Genomic DNA, 22,492 nt, shown 5'->3' with positions numbered 1-22,492 from the left:
CTTCGATGGGATGCAACTTTTACCTTCTATACACTTTTTTGGTACCATGCACCGTTTGACCTTGAAAAATTAAAAACTAAAATTGACAAGAATTTTCAAAGGTGATCGTAGGCAAAAATTCTGTCGCGATGTTGTCAAATGTCAATTCTGTTATTTTAAACATTCCTAATAATTTTCCATTATTTCGATAAATGTGAATTTACTTAGTACCACGGTATCTATTTTTTGAAATTTTTACAGTGAAGTAAAAAATATTTAAAATTCTAATCACGTGACCTAAACATTACAAGCGATTTTAAAGTCACATGATGCAGTGAATGTTCATATAGTTTAAATGTTTGGTTCATCCAATTTTCGTATTTTGTTAATTCGGTTACAGTTAATTCAATACACACTAACAGATCGAGAGTATAGTAACTTTTCTGTGAAAAAATAAATTGTCAATTAATTTCGTAAATAATTTATTAACAACAACTTAAAAAAATATAACATAAATATTGCACATACTATCCAGGCTAAGTGTGACAAAAACTATTACTAACAGGTTTACAGAGTAATCTTAAGAAAAGGTAAAACAGTTTACTTCTGTAGTTTCTATTACTCTACTGTATTACTCTTCTATAAATAATAGTAATTTTGTTGAAAATTTCAACAAAATGGGTGTGGCACTAGAGTTTGGTTTATTAGAGATTACACAATGGACCAATAAAAAACTTAGAATTTTCATGTTTTCAAGAACAGTTCTTATTGGTCTGTTTTTATATAAGTACACTAAAAAGAAAACAAAATTAGAGTGACGGCTAACCCTGTTCTAGTGATGGGTAAATTACTGGTAAATTACAAATACTGTGTTTCTGGAAGTTCAAATTTTGACACTGCTTTTCTCCCTGACTGTACCAAATTTTGTAGTGTGTTTTTATGTGATTGGATAGGAAATTTAATGAGGATTTCGAAAATGTGCTTAAAATAGTAATTTTCGCATTCCAAGTGGGTTTTAAAGGCGATTTTATCCCTGACTGTCCTTTCAAACTGTGTTTCTTGCAGTTCAAATTTTGACACCGCTTTTCTCCCTGACTGTACCAAGTTTTGTAGTGTTTTTTATGTCATTGGATAGGAAATTCAATGAAGATTCCAAAAATGTGCTTAAAACAGTCATTTTCTCACTCCAAGTGGTGTTTACAAGCGATTTTGTCTGACCTTTAAATCGTGTTCCAATTTCAGACCACAATTTTAACTGACTTAAATATTGGTTGCATCAAACCAGTTTTTGCTAAATAACTCAAAAACGGTGAAAGTTACGAAAAATTTACAAGAGACCAAAAATGTTCCTAATCAACTCCTTAACGTAACACCGTAAGTTGGCAGGACCGTTTTTGCTTCCAGTATACAGCGTGTGCATGAAAACTTTGGTAACTGACTGTTTTTGGTCACCCTGTACGCAATTTTCCAAATAGGACTTTTTGCTCAACTCCACTAGAAAAAGGAGCACAAGACGGTTAATTTGAGTGGTTCAACCTCCTCGAACTCCCAAAAATAAATGAGTTACAGGGTGCTCAAATTTTCAACCATAATTTCAACTGATTTGAAAATTTGTTGCATCAAACCAGTTTTTGCTAATTAACTCAGAAACGGTGAAAGTTACGAAAAATTTACAAGAGACGAAAAATGTTCCTAATCAACTCCTTAACTCAACACCGTAAGTTTGCAGGACCGTTTTTGCTTCCAGTATACAGGATGTGTATGAAAATTTTCAAATTAATGACAGACATGACACGAAAATGATATCTTTCAAGTAAACGTCAATTATACCCATAAATTTACTGGTAAAATTGGTAAATTTTTCTGTTACACTGAATTTTACTTTACCTTACCGGTCATGGTAAATTTACGCCCAGTCTCAGTCCAAGAAACGTCAAAAATGTCCAGTCTGACAAAAAAGTTGACTGTTATAGTAACATTTCTTACAGTATGACAACAATGTAAATCATTACCCCTGCGACGTCATTGTAATTTGGTTTGATTTTTATAGTATATCAGTATACGGGGTGGTGCAAAATAATCTCCTTAAATACATTCTAATAAGTGCTCTGTATAATGCTCCTATAAATCTAGTTAAATTATATGAGGTTTGGACTTAACAACATTTAATGCGTGAGCATTTGCGTAAATTGCAACACTGTCCAGCTTGTGATTGGTAAAAAAAAAACAGCTTGCCTCACAAACTACGTACAGTGTTGCAATTTACGCAAATGCTGCACACGCAGACTTAACCTAAAAATGGCCACTAGTACCAGCATGTATAAGTACTGTTTAATCAAAGACTGCGTGTGTGTTTACTTATGACGTTGGTACTTGATTGACGTACAATTGCTGTGCGTCGTTAACAGGGTGCGCCACCGGCACGTAAGGGTGAACCGCGGTATTCTCGTAACTGACTCGAGCATGGTATCCGCTATGGTCGGCATAGTACTCTACACTTTGTTTTCTACCGTCCGGTAATCGGACGTAGTACTTGCCTTTGGTCAGTTTGCCGTCCCGTTCTTCTTCGTGTCCGTAATCGTTTCCGTGTTGTTCGTCCAGGACCCGGTAGCCGAAAGCGTATTTTGGGGCGTACTGGTGTTCCTAAAAAATAGAGTAAAATATACAGAGTGTCAAAAAAAAAAACAAAATCTCAATCACATTTTTAAATTTTGCATTAAATTTTGAAAAAATTTCTTTTTTTTTGTCACTTTACAGGTTGTTTATACAATTTTGAACTTTTTTAGACATTTTTCAAACTAATTTCCAGCTTTAATGTCAATTTTCACCAATTTTAGACAGTTGTCAACGTTTTTAGTCAAATCTAGAAGTATTACCAACTGTTTATAAATTGTTGTACATTTTTAGACATTTTACAATATTTCCAACATATTTAAAATATTTCAAACATTTTTAATCAATTTTCAACAAGATTTAAAGCTTTAATATACAAATAAATCAATATCAGACAGTTGGCAACGTTTTTAGTCAAATCTAGATGTATTACCAACTGTTTCTAAATTGCTGTACATTTTTAAACATTTTACAATATTTGCAACATTTTTAGAATATTTCAAACATTTTTAGCAATTTCCAACAAGATTTATAGCTTTAATATTCAACTAAATCAATATCAGATAGTTGTCAACGTTTTTAGTCAAATCTAGAAGTATTACCAACTGTTTCTAAATTGTTGTACATTTTTAGACATTTTACAATATTTGCAACATATTTAGAATATTTCAAACATTTTTAATCAATTTCCAACAAGATTTAAAGCTTTAATATTTAATTAAATCAATATCAGACAGTTGGCAACGTTTTTAGTCAAATCTAGATGTCTTACCAACTGTTTATAAATTGTTGTACATTTTTAGACATTTTACAATATTTGCAACATATTTAGAATATTTCAAACATTTTTAGCAATTTCCAACAAGTTTTATAACTTTAATATACAAATAAATCAATATCAGACAGTTGGCAACGTTTTTAGTCAAATCTAGATGTATTACCAACTGTTTCTAAATTGCTGTACATTTTTAAACATTTTACAATATTTGCAACATATTTAGAATATTTCAAACATTTTTAATCAATTTCCAACAAGATTTACAACTTTAATATTCAATTAAATCAATATCAGACAGTTGGCAACGTTTTTAGTCAAATCTAGATGTATTACCAACTGTTTATAAATTGTTGTACATTTTTAGACATTTTACAATATTTGCATCATATTTAGAATATTTCAAACATTTTTAATCAATTTCCAACAAGATTTAAAGCTTTAATATTTAATTAAATCAATATCAGACAGTTGGCAACGTTTTTAGTCAAATCTAGTTGTATTACCAACTGTTTCTAAATTATTGTACATTTTTAAACATTTTACAATATTTGCAACATATCTAGAATATTTCAAACATTTTTAATTAATTTCCAACAAGTTTTACAACTTTAATATTCAATTAAATCAATATCAGACAGTTGACAACATTTTTAGTCAAATCTAGATGTATTACCAACTGTTTCTAAATTGTTGTACATTTTTAGACATTTTACAATATTTCCAACATATTTAAAAAATTTCAAACATTTTTAATCAATTTTCAACAAGATTTAAAGCTTTAATATACAAATAAATCAATATCAGACAGTTGGCAACGTTTTTAGTCAAATCTAGATGTATTACCAACTGTTTATAAATTGTTGTACATTTTTAGACATTTTACAATATTTGCAACATATTTAGAATATTTCAAACATTTTAATCAACTTCCAACAAGATTTATAGCTTTAATATTCGATTAAATCAATATCAGACAGTTGGCAACATTTTTAGTCAAATCTAGATGTCTTACCAACTGTTTATAAATTGTTGTACATTTTTAGACATTTTACAATATTTCCAACATATTTAGAATATTTCAAACATTTTTAATCAATTTCCAACAAGATTTAAAGCTTTAATATTCGATTAAATCAATATCAGACAGTTGGCAACATTTTTAGTCAAATCTAGATGTCTTACCAACTGTTTATAAATTGTTGTACATTTTTAGACATTTTACAATATTTCCAACATATTTAGAATATTTCAAACATTTTTAATCAATTTCCAACAAGATTTAAAGCTTTAATATTCAATTAAATCAATATCAGACAGTTGGCAATGTTTTAAGTCAAATCTAGATGTCTTACCAACTGTTTATAAATTGTTGTAATTTTTTAGACATTTTACAATATTTACATCATATTTAAAATATTTCAAACATTTTTAATCAACTTCCAACAAGATTTATAGCTTTAATATTCGATTAAATCAATATCAGACAGTTGGCAACGTTTTTAGTCAAATCTAGATGTATTACCAACTGTTTATAAATTGTTGTACATTTTTAGACATTTTACAATATTTGCAACATATTTAGAATATTTCAAACATTTTAATCAACTTCCAACAAGATTTATAGCTTTAATATTCGATTAAATCAATATCAGACAGTTGGCAACATTTTTAGTCAAATCTAGATGTCTTACCAACTGTTTATAAATTGTTGTACATTTTTAGACATTTTACAATATTTCCAACATATTTAGAATATTTCAAACATTTTTAATCAATTTCCAACAAGATTTAAAGCTTTAATATTCAATTAAATCAATATCAGACAGTTGGCAATGTTTTAAGTCAAATCTAGATGTCTTACCAACTGTTTATAAATTGTTGTAATTTTTTAGACATTTTACAATATTTACATCATATTTAAAATATTTCAAACATTTTTAATCAACTTCCAACAAGATTTATAGCTTTAATATTCGATTAAATCAATATCAGACAGTTGGCAACGTTTTTAGTCAAATCTAGATGTATTACCAACTGTTTATAAATTGTTGTACATTTTTAGACATTTTACAATATTTGATACATATTTAGAATATTTCAAACATTTTTAATCAATTTCCAACAAGATTTATAGCTTTAATATTCAATTAAATCAATATCAGATAGTTGGCAACGTTTTTAGTCAAATCTAGATGTATTACCAACTGTTTCTAAATTATTGTACATTTTTAAACATTTTACAATATTTGCAACATATCTAGAATATTTCAAACATTTTTAATCAATTTCCAACAAGTTTTACAACTTTAATATTCAATTAAATCAATATCAGACAGTTGACAATATGTTTAGTCAAATTTATACTGACATTTAGTTAAAAATCTCAGAAACTTTTATGTCTTTTTTTGTGTATTTTGCTATATTTTGTAAACAAAAAAGTGTGATTCATTTTGTCTGTAGGTCATTAATAATACAACATTGGTGTGGCTAAAAAGCCTTAAAAACCCATTAAAATCTTGAGCAAACATTAACCGTTTGGGTGTTAAAGTTATTTTCACTTTGTGATAATTTCTTCAAGCTCATTACCTGTTAGACTATGGAAGAACAAGCTTGCATTTTTCGTGTGGGACATCCTCGGTAATATTCAATTTTAAAAGTGAAGAAAAAACACACCGAAACCATCAAGACATTGTGTATTTAGGATGCTAAATTATTGAGTATTACAGAGGATTTTACCCAACTTTCTGTAAAGCTACCTGCACTTTGTGTTCAGCCCTTAAAATTTTAGGAATCACTTTTTTATATGTAAAAGGCCTACGAATAACCTTTGGTGGTTTAAAATATTGTGGTACATGGAGAATATTGGTATTTTTTGGACTCTGGTTGTTAATATTGCTGTTGTTGATTACTATAATATTTTTCGGATCATCGTTCTTCCTTCTTTGAACAAGATCACTCACTACCACCTTACCATGAGCATCTAAGGAAATATTCACTCCTCTACGTTTGCGTTTACTCACAAAACTTACTTCGTCTTGTTCAGCCACCAGTTCTTGATGAGGTTGTACGGAAAATTGCTGGGGTTGTTGCAAAAGCACCACACTTTTAGGGGTTGGCACCACTTCTTGTACTAAACGAGGAGGAGTGTAGGGAGAAACTGGCGAATAGTTGATTTGAGGGGCGTCGTCAACGCTGTACAGTGGAGAGGCTGTCAGGTACTGAACTTGTGGTACTACAGGCTTGGCGTTCCTCAAATCCTCCTCAGAAGATGAGTAAGCTCCTCCGTATTGATGTTTCAAAGGGTTGGCCAAAACTTGCTCCAGAGGACGGGCTGACACTTCTTGTTCCGGGTGTTTCAACGTTGCTACACCTTGATTGTGAGCGGCTATTTTAGCGTAGGCAGCTTCCTGAGCCTGTTTCTGAGCGTTGGCGATCGCCTCGTGCTGAGCCTGCAAGTGGGCTTCGGCTTGTTTCTGAGCCACGGCGAGTACTTCTTCTTCTTTAGCTTTGTTGACGGCTTCCAGGTGTTTTTGCAACGCTTCGAACTGTTGAGGATCGGCCGGGGATCCGTTATGCTGAACCTAAAATAGTTTATATTTCATTCGGTATTACAGTTTTATTTTTGAGTGAATTAATAGTTTGTAGTGTATTAAGAGTAACTATCTAGGTGACAGAGAAACCCAGTTGGAAAAGACAGAGATAAAAATGCCTGTAAAACCCACTTGGAGTGAGGAAATGACTCTTTTAAGCACATTTTTGGAATTCTAATTAAATTTCCTATCCAATAACCTGAAAAACACCACATAATTTGGTACAGTGAGGAAGAGAAGAGGTGTCAAAGTTTGAACTGACAAAAACACAGTTTGAAGGGACAGTCAGAGACAAAAATGTCTGTAAAACCCACTTGGAGTAAGAAAATGACTGTTTTAAGCACATTTTTAGAATCCTCATTAAATTTCCTATCCAATAACCTGAAAAACACCACATAATTTGGTACAGTGAGGAAGAGAAGAGGTGTCAAAGTTTGAACTGACAAAAACACAGTTTGAAGGGACAGTCAGAGACAAAAATGTCTGTAAAACCCACTTGGAGTAAGAAAATGACTGTTTTAAGCACATTTTTAGAATCCTCATTAAATTTCCTATCCAATAACCTGAAAAACACCACATAATTTGGTACAGTGAGGAAGAGAAGAGGTGTCAAAGTTTGAACTGACAAAAACACAGTTTGAAGGGACAGTCAGAGACAAAAATGTCTGTAAAACCCACTTGGAGTAAGAAAATGACTGTTTTAAGCACATTTTTAGAATCCTCATTAAATTTCCTATCCACTAACCTGAAAAACACTACAAAATTTGGTACAATGAGGGAGAAAGTAGGTGTCATAGTTTGAACTGCCAGAGAGACAGTTTGAAAGGACAATCAGGAACAAAACCACTTGTAAAACCCATTTGGAGTGAGAAAATGATTGTTTTAAGCACATTTTTGGAATCCTCATTAAATTTCCTATCCAATAACCTTAGAAACACTACAAAATTTGGTACAGTCAATGAGAAAAGCGGTGTCAAAGTTTGAACTGACAAAAAGATAGTTTGAAGGGACAGTCAGAGACAAAAATGTCTGTAAAACCCACTTGGAGTAAGAAAATGACTGTTTTAAGCACATTTTTGGAATCCTCATTAAATTTCCTATCCAATAACCTGAAAAAATACCACAAAAGTTAATACAATGAGGGAGAAAAGAGGTGTCCAAGTTTGAACTGCCAGAATGACAGTTTGAAGGGACAGTCGGAGAGACAAAAATGTCTGTAAAACCCACTTGGAGTAAGAAAATTACTGTTTTCGGCACATTTTTGGAATCCTCATTAAATTTCCTATCCACTAACCTAAAAAACGCTACAAAATTTAGTACAATGAGGGAGAAAGTAGGTGTCATAGTTTGAACTGCCAGAAAGACAGTTTGAAAGGACAATCAGGAACAAAATCACTTGTAAAACCCACTTGGAGTGAGAAAATGACTGTTTTAAGCACATTTTTGGAATCCTCATTAAATTTTCTATCCAATAACCTGAAAAACACTACAAAATTTGGAACAAAGAAGGAGAAAGTAGGTGTCATAGTTTGAACTGCCAGAAAGACAGTTTGAAAGGACAATCAGGAACAAAATCACCTGTAAAACCTACTTAGAGTGAAAAAATGACTGTTTTAAGCACATTTTTGGAATCCTCATTAAATTTCCTATCCAATAACCTAAAAAACACTACAAAATTTGGTACAATGAGGGAGAAAGTAGGTGTCATAGTTTGAACTGCCAGAAAGACAGTTTGAAAGGACAATCAGGAACAAAATCACCTGTAAAACCTACTTAGAGTGAAAAAATGACTGTTTTAAGCACATTTTTGGAATCCTCATTAAATTTCCTATCCAATAACCTAAAAAACACTACAAAATTTGGTACAATGAGGGAGAAAGTAGGTGTCATAGTTTGAACTGCCAGAAAGACAGTTTGAAAGGACAATCAGGAACAAAATCACCTGTAAAACCTACTTAGAGTGAAAAAATGACTGTTTTAAGCACATTTTTGGAATCTTCATTAAATTTCCTATCCAATAACCTAAAAAACACTACAAAATTTGGTACAATGAGGGAGAAAGTAGGTGTCATAGTTTGAACTGCCAGAAAGACAGTTTGAAAGAACAATCAGGAACAAAATCACCTGTAAAACCTACTTAGAGTGAAAAAAGTGTGTGTGAGTGTTTTAAGCGCATTTTTGGAATCCTCATTAAATTTCCTATCCGATAACCTGAGAAACACTACAAAATTTGGTACTGTCAGGGAAAAAAGCGGTGTTAAAGTTTGAACTGACAGAAACACAGTTTGTAGGGACAGTCAAAAAAGTGCTTAAAACAGTCAATTTCTCAGTCCAAGTGGATTTTACAGGTGATTTTGTTTGCTTTCCTTTCAAAATGTGTTTCTGGCAGTTCAAATTTTGACACCGTTTTTCTCGGTGACTGTACTAAACTTTGCAGTGTTTTTTCTAGTTATTGGATAGAAAATTTAATGAGGATTCCAAAAATGTGATTAAAACTGTAATTTTCTCACTTTAAGTGTGTTTTACAAGCGATTTTGTCCCTGACTGTCCTTTCAAACTGTATTTCTGGCAGCTTAATATTATTGTTTTGATTGTGACATTATTTATATTTCAACTCAAGCAGTAGTTCAAATGTTTTGGTTAGCTAGTAATTTAGAATGATACAAATTTTTTGACTGACCTGTATATTTGCAGGAGCGTCCACCAAAATTTTCTGCAACTCCTGCAATCCAGAGGGAGCTGTCTCCGGCTGTTGCACGTACACATACTGGGTGTTTTCGTTCTGTTTTTCTACCGTTTGCTCCACAGTTTCACTGTTGGCTGTATGCAAATCCTGTACTCGTTTCACGGTTTTTTTCTTGTTCAACTGTTTGGTAGGCTTGACTGGGATGTACTTGGGCTGAAAAGGTTTCCACTCACTGTCCTGTTTCTGGTTGAATTTGATATTTTGGAAATCCGTCAGTTGTTGGCCGCGATACTGGACCTTTAAATGATCTGGCTGCGGTATTGATTGGAAATTCCAAATTTGCTGTTTTTCATTCGGTATTTGTCGTATAGTTCGGACGTATTGAGGTTGGGTTTGCTCGTCCATTTCTTCATTAACAGGAGGTACATATTTGGCCAATGTTAGCACAATCAAGTTCAGGACTGTTAATACCTGAAAACGTTAACAATTCGCAATTATACAGTGTGTCCATAAAGTATGGAATAAATTCGTTTAAAATTTAGCGAATTATTTTTTAGAAAATTTTTTTATGAAAAATTGTGATATACATGCTGTTCCAAAATTGCGATATGTCCAATTAGGCACCAAAATTTGCTCATATATTAGAGAAATGGTCAATTTGGCAACGTTGCAAAATTTTGATGATAAATTATTAGAATAATGGTCGATTTGGCAACATTGAAAAAATATGATAAGAATTTAGGAAAATAGTTCGACTCGAGGTCCAATTAGAACAACACACACAAATTTCCTGTTAAATTAGGAGAATAGTCAGTTTGGCAACATTGCAAAAATTTAATAAGAAATTAGGAAAAATTGTCAATTTAGCAACTTTGAAAATATTTGATAAAAAAATGGGAAAATAGTCCAATTAGGCAATGTTGCAAAAATGTCCTACTAAATCAGAAAAATGGTGAATTTGGCAACGTTCAAAATTTTTTTCGTAAATTATTGATTGCGAGTTGACATTTTTTGTTGCAATTATGGTTTCTACGTAAAGTTTTAAACATTTTTCTTTTATTATTAAATTAAATTCCTAATTTGAGCAAACTTTTTCCAAAAATTTTGTATAACATGCTTATTTGACAGTTGACGACCAAAAGTGATTGAAATTAAAAAATAGCTCAGATCGTAAGCTTTCCAAAAATATGCTCATTTAAGTTAGTCTGTTGCACCGTTTGGCCGCTAGAGGGCGTCAAAGTCAAGCTGCACAAACGTTCAAAGTGTTTTAACCACTTTTGCTTTAACCTTAAATAATTCAATTATTTGAACAGTTACGACAAAAGGTCACTAAACCTGAAATATAGTCCAGAATAAAGGCTTTTCAACGGTGTATTCAAAAAAGGTCATTGGTGTAATAGTTTGACCGCTAGAGGGCGCCAAAGTCAAGCTTTTTGAAAATTTTTGCTTGTTACACAGTTTTTGAGATATTTCCCGGAAAGAAAAAATTGTTTTTTATTTTTTTGGGACACCTAGTGCACAGCCGCTAATCTGAGACACCCTGACATTTATTTTGCCCCAACTGTCACGATGACGATGGGGATGACCTGGAAATTGGCTTTTAATGTCAATTTTGACGGTTTTCAGTTAAAAAATGACATTTTTACAACTGACACTTTCACGTCAGTTTTGTATCATTAACCTAAAGAAATTAAGGCAGCGGAAGTTTATTTTGAAAATTCAAAATGTTTCTCTAAATAAATTCAAAGGTACCACCCCTTAAATTTTTTGACAATTTCATTTTTAATTTTTTAAGGATAAACGGTGCCTGGTATCATAAAAAAGCATTGAAGGTAAAAGTTGCATTCCCTCAAAGTGAGTTTGTGGTAAAATTATTAGACCTCTAACTTGAAGCGTTCCTGAGATATTTAGCAAAACCTACAAAAAAGCTATATTAATTTTGACGCCCTCTAGCGGCCGTACCGGAAAACTTAGCCGTGTTCGCTCAACGTCACGTGAAAGCACCATTCATTAGCTTTCTTTTGTTATATGGCTCATATATACAGGATGATCAAATAAGTGAGTTATTCACGATTTTCTGGATAAGTGCACGAAAATTTTGCTAAAATTAGGAATTTCTGCTCGATTTGAAGGCCTAATCAAGACTGTTAGAGCAAAAACAGTTGAGGATCGTTGTCACAGACATTTTACATCAAGTAGGTCTAGAATTTGACGTAGATTCCAAAAATCAAATAAAAAATGAAGGTCGTATCTCCGTTTTGGGACGCCCTGTATATATAATATTTTCTCAAAAAATGCGCGTTTCAAAATAATAACATGACTGTTTTAAGCACATTTTTGAAATTCTTATTAAATTTGACTATCAAATAACCTGAAAAACACCAGAAAATTTGGTACAGTCAGATAGAAAAGCGGTGTCAAAGTTAGAACTGCCAGAAACACAGTTTGACAGGACTGTCAGGGACAAAATTGCCGGTAAAACCCATTTTTGGTAAAAAAATGACTGTTTTAAGCACATTTTTGAAATCCTCATTAAATTTCCTATTAAATAACTTGGAAAAACACCCAAAAAATTTGGCACAGTCAGGTAGAAAAGCGGTGTCAAAGTTAAAACTGCCAGAAACACAGTTTGACAGGACTGTCAGGGACAAAATTGCCTGTAAAACCCACTTGAAGTAAGAAAATGACTGTTTTAAGTACATTTTTGAATTCCTCATTAAATTTCCTATCCAATAACCTGAAAAAATACTACAAAATTTTGTAGACTTGTGGAGAAAGCAGTGTCAAAGTTTGAACTGCCAGAAACACAGTTTGATAAGACAGTAAGGGACAAAATTGCTTGTAAAATCCACTTGTAGTAAGAAAATGACTTTTTTAAGTACATTTTTGAATTCCTCATTAAATTTCCTATCTATTAACTTGGAAAAACACTACAAAATTTGGTACAGTCAGGTAGAAAAGCGGTGTCAAAGTTAGAACTGCCAGAAACACAGTTTGACAGGACTGTCAGGGACAAAATTGCCTGTAAAACCCACTTTTAGTAAGAAAATGACTGTTTTAAGCACATTTTTGAAATCTTCATTTAATTTCCTATCCAATAACCTGAAAAAATACTATAAAATTTTGTAGACTTGTGGTGAAAGCAGTTTCAAAGTTTGAACTGCCAGAAACACAGTTTGATAAGACAGTAAGGGACAAAATTGCTTGTAAAACCCACTTGTACTAAGAAAATGACTGTTTTAAGTACATTTTTGAAATCCTCATTAAATTTCCTATCCAATAACCTGAAAAAATACTACAAAATTTTGTAGACTTGTGGAGAAAGCAGTGTCAAAGTTTGAACTGCCAGAAACACAGTTTGATAAGACAGTAAGGGACAAAATTGCTTGTAAAATCCACTTGTAGTAAGAAAATGACTTTTTTAAGTACATTTTTGAAATCCTCATTAAATTTCCTATCTATTAACTTGGAAAAACACTACAAAATTTGGTACAGTCAGGTAGAAAAGCGGTGTCAAAGTTAGAACTGCCAGAAACACAGTTTGACAGGACTGTCAGGGACAAAATTGCCTGTAAAACCCACTTTTAGTAAGAAAATGACTGTTTTAAGCACATTTTTGAAATCTTCATTTAATTTCCTATCCAATAACCTGAAAAAATACTATAAAATTTTGTAGACTTGTGGTGAAAGCAGTTTCAAAGTTTGAACTGCCAGAAACACAGTTTGATAAGACAGTAAGGGACAAAATTGCTTGTAAAACCCACTTGTACTAAGAAAATGACTGTTTTAAGTACATTTTTGAAATCCTCATTAAATTTCCTATCCAATAACCTGAAAAAATACTACAAAATTTTGTAGACTTGTGGAGAAAGCAGTGTCAAAGTTTGAACTGCCAGAAACACAGTTTGATAAGACAGTAAGGGACAAAATTGCTTGTAAAATCCACTTGTAGTAAGAAAATGACTTTTTTAAGTACATTTTTGAAATCCTCATTAAATTTCCTATCTATTAACTTGGAAAAACACTACAAAATTTGGTACAGTCAGGTAGAAAAGCGGTGTCAAAGTTAAAACTTCCAGAAACACAGTTTGAAAGGACAGTCCGGAACCAAATCGCCTGTAAAATCCACTTGAAGTAAGAAAATTACTGTTTTAAGCACATTTTTAGAATCTTCATTAAATTTCCTTTCCAATTACTTGGAAAACTACAAAATTTGATACAGTCAGGTAGAAAAGCGGTGTCAAAATTAGAACTGCCAGAAACACAGTTTGACAGGACTGTCAGGGACAAAATTGCCTGTAAAACCCACTTTTGGTAAAAAAATGACTGTTTTAAGCACATTTTTGAAATCCTCATTAAATTTCCTATTAAATAACTTGGAAAAACACTACAAAATTTGGCACAGTCAGGTAGAAAAGCGGTGTCAAAGTTAAAACTGCCAGAAACACAGTTTGACAGGACTGTCAGGGACAAAATTGCCTGTAAAACCCACTTTTAGTAAGAAAATGACTGTTTTAAGCACATTTTTGAAATCTTCATTTAATTTCCTATCCAATAACCTGAAAAAATACTATAAAATTTTGTAGACTTGTGGTGAAAGCAGTTTCAAAGTTTGAACTGCCAGAAACACAGTTTGATAAGACAGTAAGGGACAAAATTGCTTGTAAAACCCACTTGTAGTAAGAAAATGACTGTTTTAAGTACATTTTTGAAATCCTCATTAAATTTCCTATCCAATAACCTGAAAAAATACTACAAAATTTTGTAGACTTGTGGAGAAAGCAGTGTCAAAGTTTGAACTGCCAGAAACACAGTTTGATAAGACAGTAAGGGACAAAATTGCTTGTAAAATCCACTTGTAGTAAGAAAATGACTTTTTTAAGTACATTTTTGAATTCCTCATTAAATTTCCTATCTATTAACTTGGAAAAACACTACAAAATTTGGTACAGTCAGGTAGAAAAGCGGTGTCAAAGTTAGAACTGCCAGAAACACAGTTTGACAGGACTGTCAGGGACAAAATTGCCTGTAAAACCCACTTTTAGTAAGAAAATGACTGTTTTAAGCACATTTTTGAAATCTTCATTTAATTTCCTATCCAATAACCTGAAAAAATACTATAAAATTTTGTAGACTTGTGGTGAAAGCAGTTTCAAAGTTTGAACTGCCAGAAACACAGTTTGATAAGACAGTAAGGGACAAAATTGCTTGTAAAACCCACTTGTACTAAGAAAATGACTGTTTTAAGTACATTTTTGAAATCCTCATTAAATTTCCTATCCAATAACCTGAAAAAATACTACAAAATTTTGTAGACTTGTGGAGAAAGCAGTGTCAAAGTTTGAACTGCCAGAAACACAGTTTGATAAGACAGTAAGGGACAAAATTGCTTGTAAAATCCACTTGTAGTAAGAAAATGACTTTTTTAAGTACATTTTTGAAATCCTCATTAAATTTCCTATCTATTAACTTGGAAAAACACTACAAAATTTGGTACAGTCAGGTAGAAAAGCGGTGTCAAAGTTAAAACTTCCAGAAACACAGTTTGAAAGGACAGTCCGGAACCAAATCGCCTGTAAAATCCACTTGAAGTAAGAAAATTACTGTTTTAAGCACATTTTTAGAATCTTCATTAAATTTCCTTTCCAATTACTTGGAAAACTACAAAATTTGATACAGTCAGGTAGAAAAGCGGTGTCAAAATTAGAACTGCCAGAAACACAGTTTGACAGGACTGTCAGGGACAAAATTGCCTGTAAAACCCACTTTTGGTAAAAAAATGACTGTTTTAAGCACATTTTTGAAATCCTCATTAAATTTCCTATTAAATAACCTGAAAAAATACTACAAAATTTTGTAGACTTGTGGAGAAAGCAGTGTCAAAGTTTGAACTGCCAGAAACACAGTTTGATAAGACAGTAAGGGACAAAATTGCTTGTAAAATCCACTTGTAGTAAGAAAATGACTTTTTTAAGTACATTTTTGAATTCCTCATTAAATTTCCTATCTATTAACTTGGAAAAACACTACAAAATTTGGTACAGTCAGGTAGAAAAGCGGTGTCAAAGTTAGAACTGCCAGAAACACAGTTTGACAGGACTGTCAGGGACAAAATTGCCTGTAAAACCCACTTTTAGTAAGAAAATGACTGTTTTAAGCACATTTTTGAAATCTTCATTTAATTTCCTATCCAATAACCTGAAAAAATACTATAAAATTTTGTAGACTTGTGGTGAAAGCAGTTTCAAAGTTTGAACTGCCAGAAACACAGTTTGATAAGACAGTAAGGGACAAAATTGCTTGTAAAACCCACTTGTACTAAGAAAATGACTGTTTTAAGTACATTTTTGAAATCCTCATTAAATTTCCTATCTATTAACTTGGAAAAACACTACAAAATTTGGTACAGTCAGGTAGAAAAGCGGTGTCAAAGTTAAAACTTCCAGAAACACAGTTTGAAAGGACAGTCCGGAACCAAATCGCCTGTAAAATCCACTTGAAGTAAGAAAATTACTGTTTTAAGCACATTTTTAGAATCTTCATTAAATTTCCTTTCCAATTACTTGGAAAACTACAAAATTTGATACAGTCAGGTAGAAAAGCGGTGTCAAAATTAGAACTGCCAGAAACACAGTTTGACAGGACTGTCAGGGACAAAATTGCCTGTAAAACCCACTTGAAGTAAGAAAATGACTGTTTTAAGCACATTTTTGAAATCCTCATTAAATTTCCTATTAAATAACTTGGAAAAACACTACAAAATTTGGTACAGTCAGGTAGAAAAGCGGTGTCAAAGTTAGAACTGCCAGAAACACAGTTTGACAGGACTGTCAGGGACAAAATTGCCTGTAAAACCCACTTTTAGTAAGAAAATGACTGTTTTAAGCACATTATTGAAATCTTCATTTAATTTCCTATCCAATAACCTGAAAAAATACTATAAAATTTTGTAGACTTGTGGAGAAAGCAGTGTCAAAGTTTGAACTGCCAGAAACACAGTTTGATAAGACAGTAAGGGACAAAATTGCTTGTAAAACCCACTTGTAGTAAGAAAATGACTGTTTTAAGTACATTTTTGAATTCCTCATTAAATTTCCTACCTATTAACTTGGAAAAACACTACAAAATTTGGTACAGTCAGGTAGAAAAGCGGTGTCAAAGTTAGAACTGCCAGAAACACAGTTTGATAAGACAGTAAGGGACAAAATTGCTTGTAAAACCCACTTGTAGTAAGAAAATGACTGTTTTAAGTACATTTTTGAAATCCTCATTAAATTTCCTATCCAATAACCTGAAAAAATACTACAAAATTTTGTAGACCTGGGGAGAAAGCAGTGTCAAAGTTTGAACTGCCAGAAACACAGGTTGATAAGACAGTAAGGGACAAAATTGCTTGTAAAACCCACTTGTAGTAAGAAAATGACTGTTTTAAGTACATTTTTGAAATCCTCATTAAATTTTCTATCTATTAACTTGGAAAAACACTACAAAATTTGGTACAGTCAGGTAGAAAAGCGGTGTCAAATTTTAAACTCTCAGAAACACAGTTTGACAGGACTGTCAGGGACAAAATTGCCTGTAAAACCCACTTTTAGTAAGAAAATTACTGTTTTAAGCACATTTTTGAAATCCTCATTAAATTTCCTATCCAATAACCTGAAAAAATACCACAAAATTTTGTAGACCTGGTGAGAAAGCAGTGTCAAAGTTTGAACTGCCAGAAACACAGGTTGATAAGACAGTAAGGGACAAAATTGCTTGTAAAACCCACTTGTAGTAAGAAAATGACTGTTTTAAGTACATTTTTGAAATCCTAATTAAATTTCCTATCTATTAACTTGGAAAAACACTACAAAATTTGGTACAGTCAGGTAGAAAAGCGGTGTCAAATTTAAAACTTCCAGAAACACAGTTTGAAAGGACAGTCCGGAACCAAATCGCCTGTAAAATCCACTTTTAGAAAGAAAATTACTGTTTTAAGCACATTTTTGAAATCCTCATTAAATTTCCTATCCAATAACCTGAAAAATTACCACAAAATTTTGTAGACCTGGGGAGAAAGCAGTGTCAAAGTTTGAACTGCCAGAAACACAGGTTGATAAGACAGTCAGGGACAAAATTGCCTGTAAAACCCACTTGGACTAAGAAAATGACAGTTTTAAGCACATTTTTGGAATCCTCATTAAATTTCCTATCCAACAATCTGAAAAAACACTACAAAATTTGGTACAGTCAGAACACAGTTTGAAACGACAGTCAGGGACAAAATCGGTAGATATATCGTTTTATCGGTAGACCTGACAATCGAATTTATTCGACTACTTTATGGACACACTGTATGCGTATCAGACGTGATTAATTCAGATTAAAATCAGCATACAAAATATGTGTGAAGTTCACATATTGTGTCTGGTAGAAAGTGAACGTGATGGGAACATCTGCTAAGTGGTAGAATACGGTTTTTTGGTCAATTTCTTTTTTGGTCATCGTTAAAAAGCGAATTGCTTGTGTTTTTCAATTTACGACACAAAACATAACCCACCTGTATTGGTAGATTCTAATAATAAAATCAAAATTTTTAATTAAGTAGAAATGGTCAATTAATTGCTTACTGTGAGTGGTAGTTAAGATTTTTAACTACTTCCTCATATGTTGCTTAAGTTAATTTTGAAACTGAGTTAGTAAAATGCGAATATGTTTTATGTGTTTATTTATGAAAAGCTTTTATATAGCAAAAATCAACCAAAATTTCATATTTTTTTTATTTTAGCAGATTTTTTTACTTGTAAACTTCGTTGAATATAATATTGCTAATTTAAAAATAATTTAACTCAAAATTTGCAAAAAAACTGTAATTTACAAAAAATTTGAACCCACCAGTGTTGCCAAGTCAAAATATGTAATATGGCGGTAGAATAATCGGTCTAAAAACAGTAGATGACGGGTATACCAAAAAATAAACAATTTACATAAGAAAACCAAATTTTAATTGACATTATTATACAGGATGTTTTTTTCATGAGAAATAATGAAAATTTGCTGTATGTAACCATGTTTCAAAAATACAGTTCTTTATTTTTTCATCCTTTGTTTTCTAAGTTTTAACATTCACGTGACTTTAGAAGATAATTTAGCTAGGCAGCCACGTGACAACTGTCATAAATCGCATAAACGCGTTTTATATGAAATACTACAAGAACACTTTTCTAAACCTAGATTTTTGCAACTTTTGAGCACCGGTTTGACGTGTTTGACGTTGCTGACAGTTGTCACGTGATTTTAGCGCCCTATTTAGCTAAACAGACACGTGATAACTGTTAAAATAACTGTCATAAATCTGAAAAATACGTCTCGTTTCGAAAACTGTGTTAAAGTTTTTTTTTAGACAAATTTGGTTTTAGAAGGTAATTTTAGCTACGCAGTCATGTGACCCCACTTAGAGTAATCCGAGAAGCCTCATTAAATTTTCTATCGAATAGCGAAAAAAGTGTAAAATTTGGTACAGTCAGGTAGAACACCGGTGTCAAAATTTGCACTGTCAGAAACACAGTTTAAATAGACAGTCCGGAATAAAATAGCCTCTAAAACCCATTTGGAGTGAGAAAATTACTGTTTTGAGCATATTTCTGGAATCTTCATTGAAAAAACACCATAAAATCTGGTACACTCAGGGAGAAAAGCGATATCAAAGTTTGAACTGACAGAAACACAGTTTGAAAGGACAGTCAGGGACCAAATTGCCTTTAAAACCCACTTGGAGTGGGAAAATGATTGTTTTAAGCACATTTTTGAAATCCTCATTAAATTTCCTATTAAATAACTTGGAAAAACACTACAAAATTTGGCACAGTCAGGTAGAAAAGCGGTGTCAAAGTTAAAACTGCCAGAAACACAGTTTGACAGGACTGTCAGGGACAAAATTGCCTGTAAAACCCACTTGAAGTAAGAAAATGACTGTTTTAAGCACATTTTTGAAATCCTCATTAAATTTCCTATTAAATAACTTGGAAAAACACTACAAAATTTGGTACAGTCAGGTAGAAAAGCGGTGTCAAAGTTAGAACTGCCAGAAACACAGTTTGACAGGACTCTCAGGGACAAAATTGCCTGTAAAACCCACTTTTAGTAAGGAAATGACTGTTTTAAGCACATTATTGAAATCTTCATTTAATTTCCTATCCAATAACCTGAAAAACACTACAAAATTTGGTACAGTCAGGTAGAAAAGCGGTGTCAAAGTTAGAACTTCTAGAAACACAATTTGAATGGATAGTCCGGAACAAAATCGCCTGTAAAATCGACTTGCAGTGAGCAAATGACTGTTTTGAGAATATTTCTAGAATCTTCATTGAAAAAACACTACAAAATTTGGTACAGGTCAAGTAGAAAAGTGGTGTCAAAGTTAAAATTGCCAGAAACACAGTTTGAAAGAACAGTCAGGGACAAAATCGCCTGTAAAACCTGCTTGGAGTCAGAAAATGACGGTTTTAAGTACATTTTTGGAATCCTCATTAAATTTCCTATCCAATAACTTGGAAAAACACTACAAAATTTGGTACATTCAAGGAGAAAAGCGGTATCAAAATTTGAACTGGCAGGAACACAGTTTGAATGGACAGTCCGGGACAAAATCGCCTTTAAAATACATTTTTAGTAATAAAATGACTGTTTTAAGCACATTTTTGGAATCTTCATTAAATTTCCTATCCAATAACTTGGAAAAACACTACAAAATTTGTTACAGTCAGAGAGAAAAGCGGTGTCACAGTTCGAACTGCCAAAAAGAGTTTGAAAGGACAGTCCGCAACAAAATCGCCTGTAAAACCCACTTGTGGTGAGAAAATGACTGTTTCGAGCATATTTTTGGAATCCTCATTAAATTTCCTATCCAATAACTTGGAAAAACACTACAAAATTTGGTACAGTCAGGTACAAAAGTGGTGACAAAGTTAAAACTGCCAGAAACACAGTTTAAATGGACAGTCGGGAACAAAATCGCCTGTAAAACCCACTTGTAGTGAGAAAATGACTGTTTTAAGCACATTTTTGAAATCCCCATTAAATTTTCTATCCAATAACTTCGAAAAACACTACAAAACTTGGTACAGTCAGGAAGAAAAGCGCGGTGTCAAAATTTGAACAATCAGAAACACAGTTTGAAAGGACAGTCCGAGATAAAATCGACTGTAAAACCCACTTGAAGTAAGAAAATGACTGTTTTATGCACATTTTTGGAATCCTCATTAAATTTCCAATCTAATAAGTTGGAAAAACACTACAAAATTTGGTACAGTCAGGTAGAAAATTGGTGTTAAAATTTAAACTGCCAAAAACACAGTTTGAAGGGACAGTCGGGAACAAAATCGCCTGTAAAACCCACTTGTAGTGAGAAAATGACTGTTTTAAGCACATTTTTGAAATCCCCATTAAATTTTCTATCCAATAACTTCGAAAAACACTACAAAACTTGGTACAGTCAGGAAGAAAAGCGGTGTCAAAATTTGAACAATCAGAAACACAGTTTGAAAGGACAGTCCGAGATAAAATCGACTGTAAAACCCACTTGAAGTAAGAAAATGACTGTTTTATGCACATTTTTGGAATCCTCATTAAATTTCCAATCTAATAACTTGGAAAAACACTACAAAATTTGGTACAGTCAGGTAGAAAATTGGTGTTAAAATTTAAACTGCCAAAAACACAGTTTGAAGGGACAGTCGGGAACAAAATCGCCTGTAAAACCCACTTGTAGTGAGAAAATTACTGTTTTAAGCACATTTTTGAAATCCCCATTAAATTTTCTATCCAATAACTTCGAAAAACACTACAAAACTTGGTACAGTCAGGAAGAAAAGCGCGGTGTCAAAATTTGAACAATCAGAAACACAGTTTGAAAGGACAGTCCGAGATAAAATCGACTGTAAAACCCACTTGAAGTAAGAAAATGACTGTTTTATGCACATTTTTGGAATCCTCATTAAATATCCAATCTAATAACTTGGAAAAACACTACAAAATTTGGTACAGTCAGGTAGAAAATTGGTGTTAAAATTTAAACTGCCAAAAACACAGTTTGAAGGGACAGTCGGGAACAAAATCGCCTGTAAAACCCACTTGTAGTGAGAAAATGACTGTCTTAAGCACATTTTTGAAATCCCCATTAAATTTTTTATCCAATAACTTCGAAAAACACTACAAAACTTGGTACAGTCAGGAAGAAAAGCGGTGTCAAAATTTGAACAATCAGAAACACAGTTTGAAAGGACAGTCCGAGATAAAATCGACTGTAAAACCCACTTGAAGTAATAAAATGACTGTTTAATGCACATTTTTGGAATCCTCATTAAATTTACAATCTAGTAACTTAGAAAAACACTACAAAATTTGGTCCAGTCAGGAAGAAAAGCGGTGTCAAAATTAAAACTGTCAAAAACAGAGTTTGAATGGACACTCCGGGACAAAATATATATATATGTGGAATACAGCACATGTGGACTGTAGTGTACATGTGTCATATTTCACAAAAGAATAAATCGAAAAACGTTCACTTACCGCAAAATTGTCAATAAACATGGTCAAAAACAGAAAAAAACCCACAAATCTAAAAAAGGTAAGACACTCACAATACGAGTTCGGGCACAATACTGAACCGACCTTGCACTTGTACGTCAATTTCAAGTTTGCAAAGAATCTTCAACTTTCCTTTTAATATCAGTTACATCTTCCATATACAGACTCTTCATTCTTCTATTTACTCCTCCCAAAACTGTCTGTGGCTCTCTCACGCCTTGTACTATAGTCAGAGGGTAAAAATTGTTTTTTTTTTTACATTATATTTTTGTGAAA

At 32.5% G+C, this 22,492-nt stretch overlaps 1 protein-coding gene across 1 annotated transcript; it reads right to left on the bottom strand.

Moving 5' to 3' along the window:
• Positions 1–444: 444 nt before the first annotated feature.
• LOC145726756 (uncharacterized) lies at positions 445–22,343 on the bottom strand. Its single transcript, XM_081975986.1, has 4 exons — positions 22,199–22,343; positions 9,641–10,117; positions 6,400–6,951; positions 445–2,622 (listed from the first exon to the last, which is right to left on the bottom strand). Exons 1-4 carry the CDS (start codon positions 22,217–22,219, stop codon positions 2,338–2,340), a joined length of 1,335 nt encoding a protein of 444 aa, XP_081832112.1. The 5' UTR covers positions 22,220–22,343; the 3' UTR covers positions 445–2,337.
• Between the last annotated feature and the right edge of the window lie 149 nt (positions 22,344–22,492).

Source organism: Ips typographus, linkage group LG3, assembly GCF_016097725.1.
Source record: "Ips typographus isolate SLU linkage group LG3, UJ_Ityp_2.0, whole genome shotgun sequence".
NCBI lineage: Eukaryota > Metazoa > Arthropoda > Insecta > Coleoptera > Curculionidae > Ips > Ips typographus.
The sequence above is the reverse complement of the archived record's forward strand: the minus strand, read 5'-3'. Positions and strand labels throughout refer to the sequence as shown.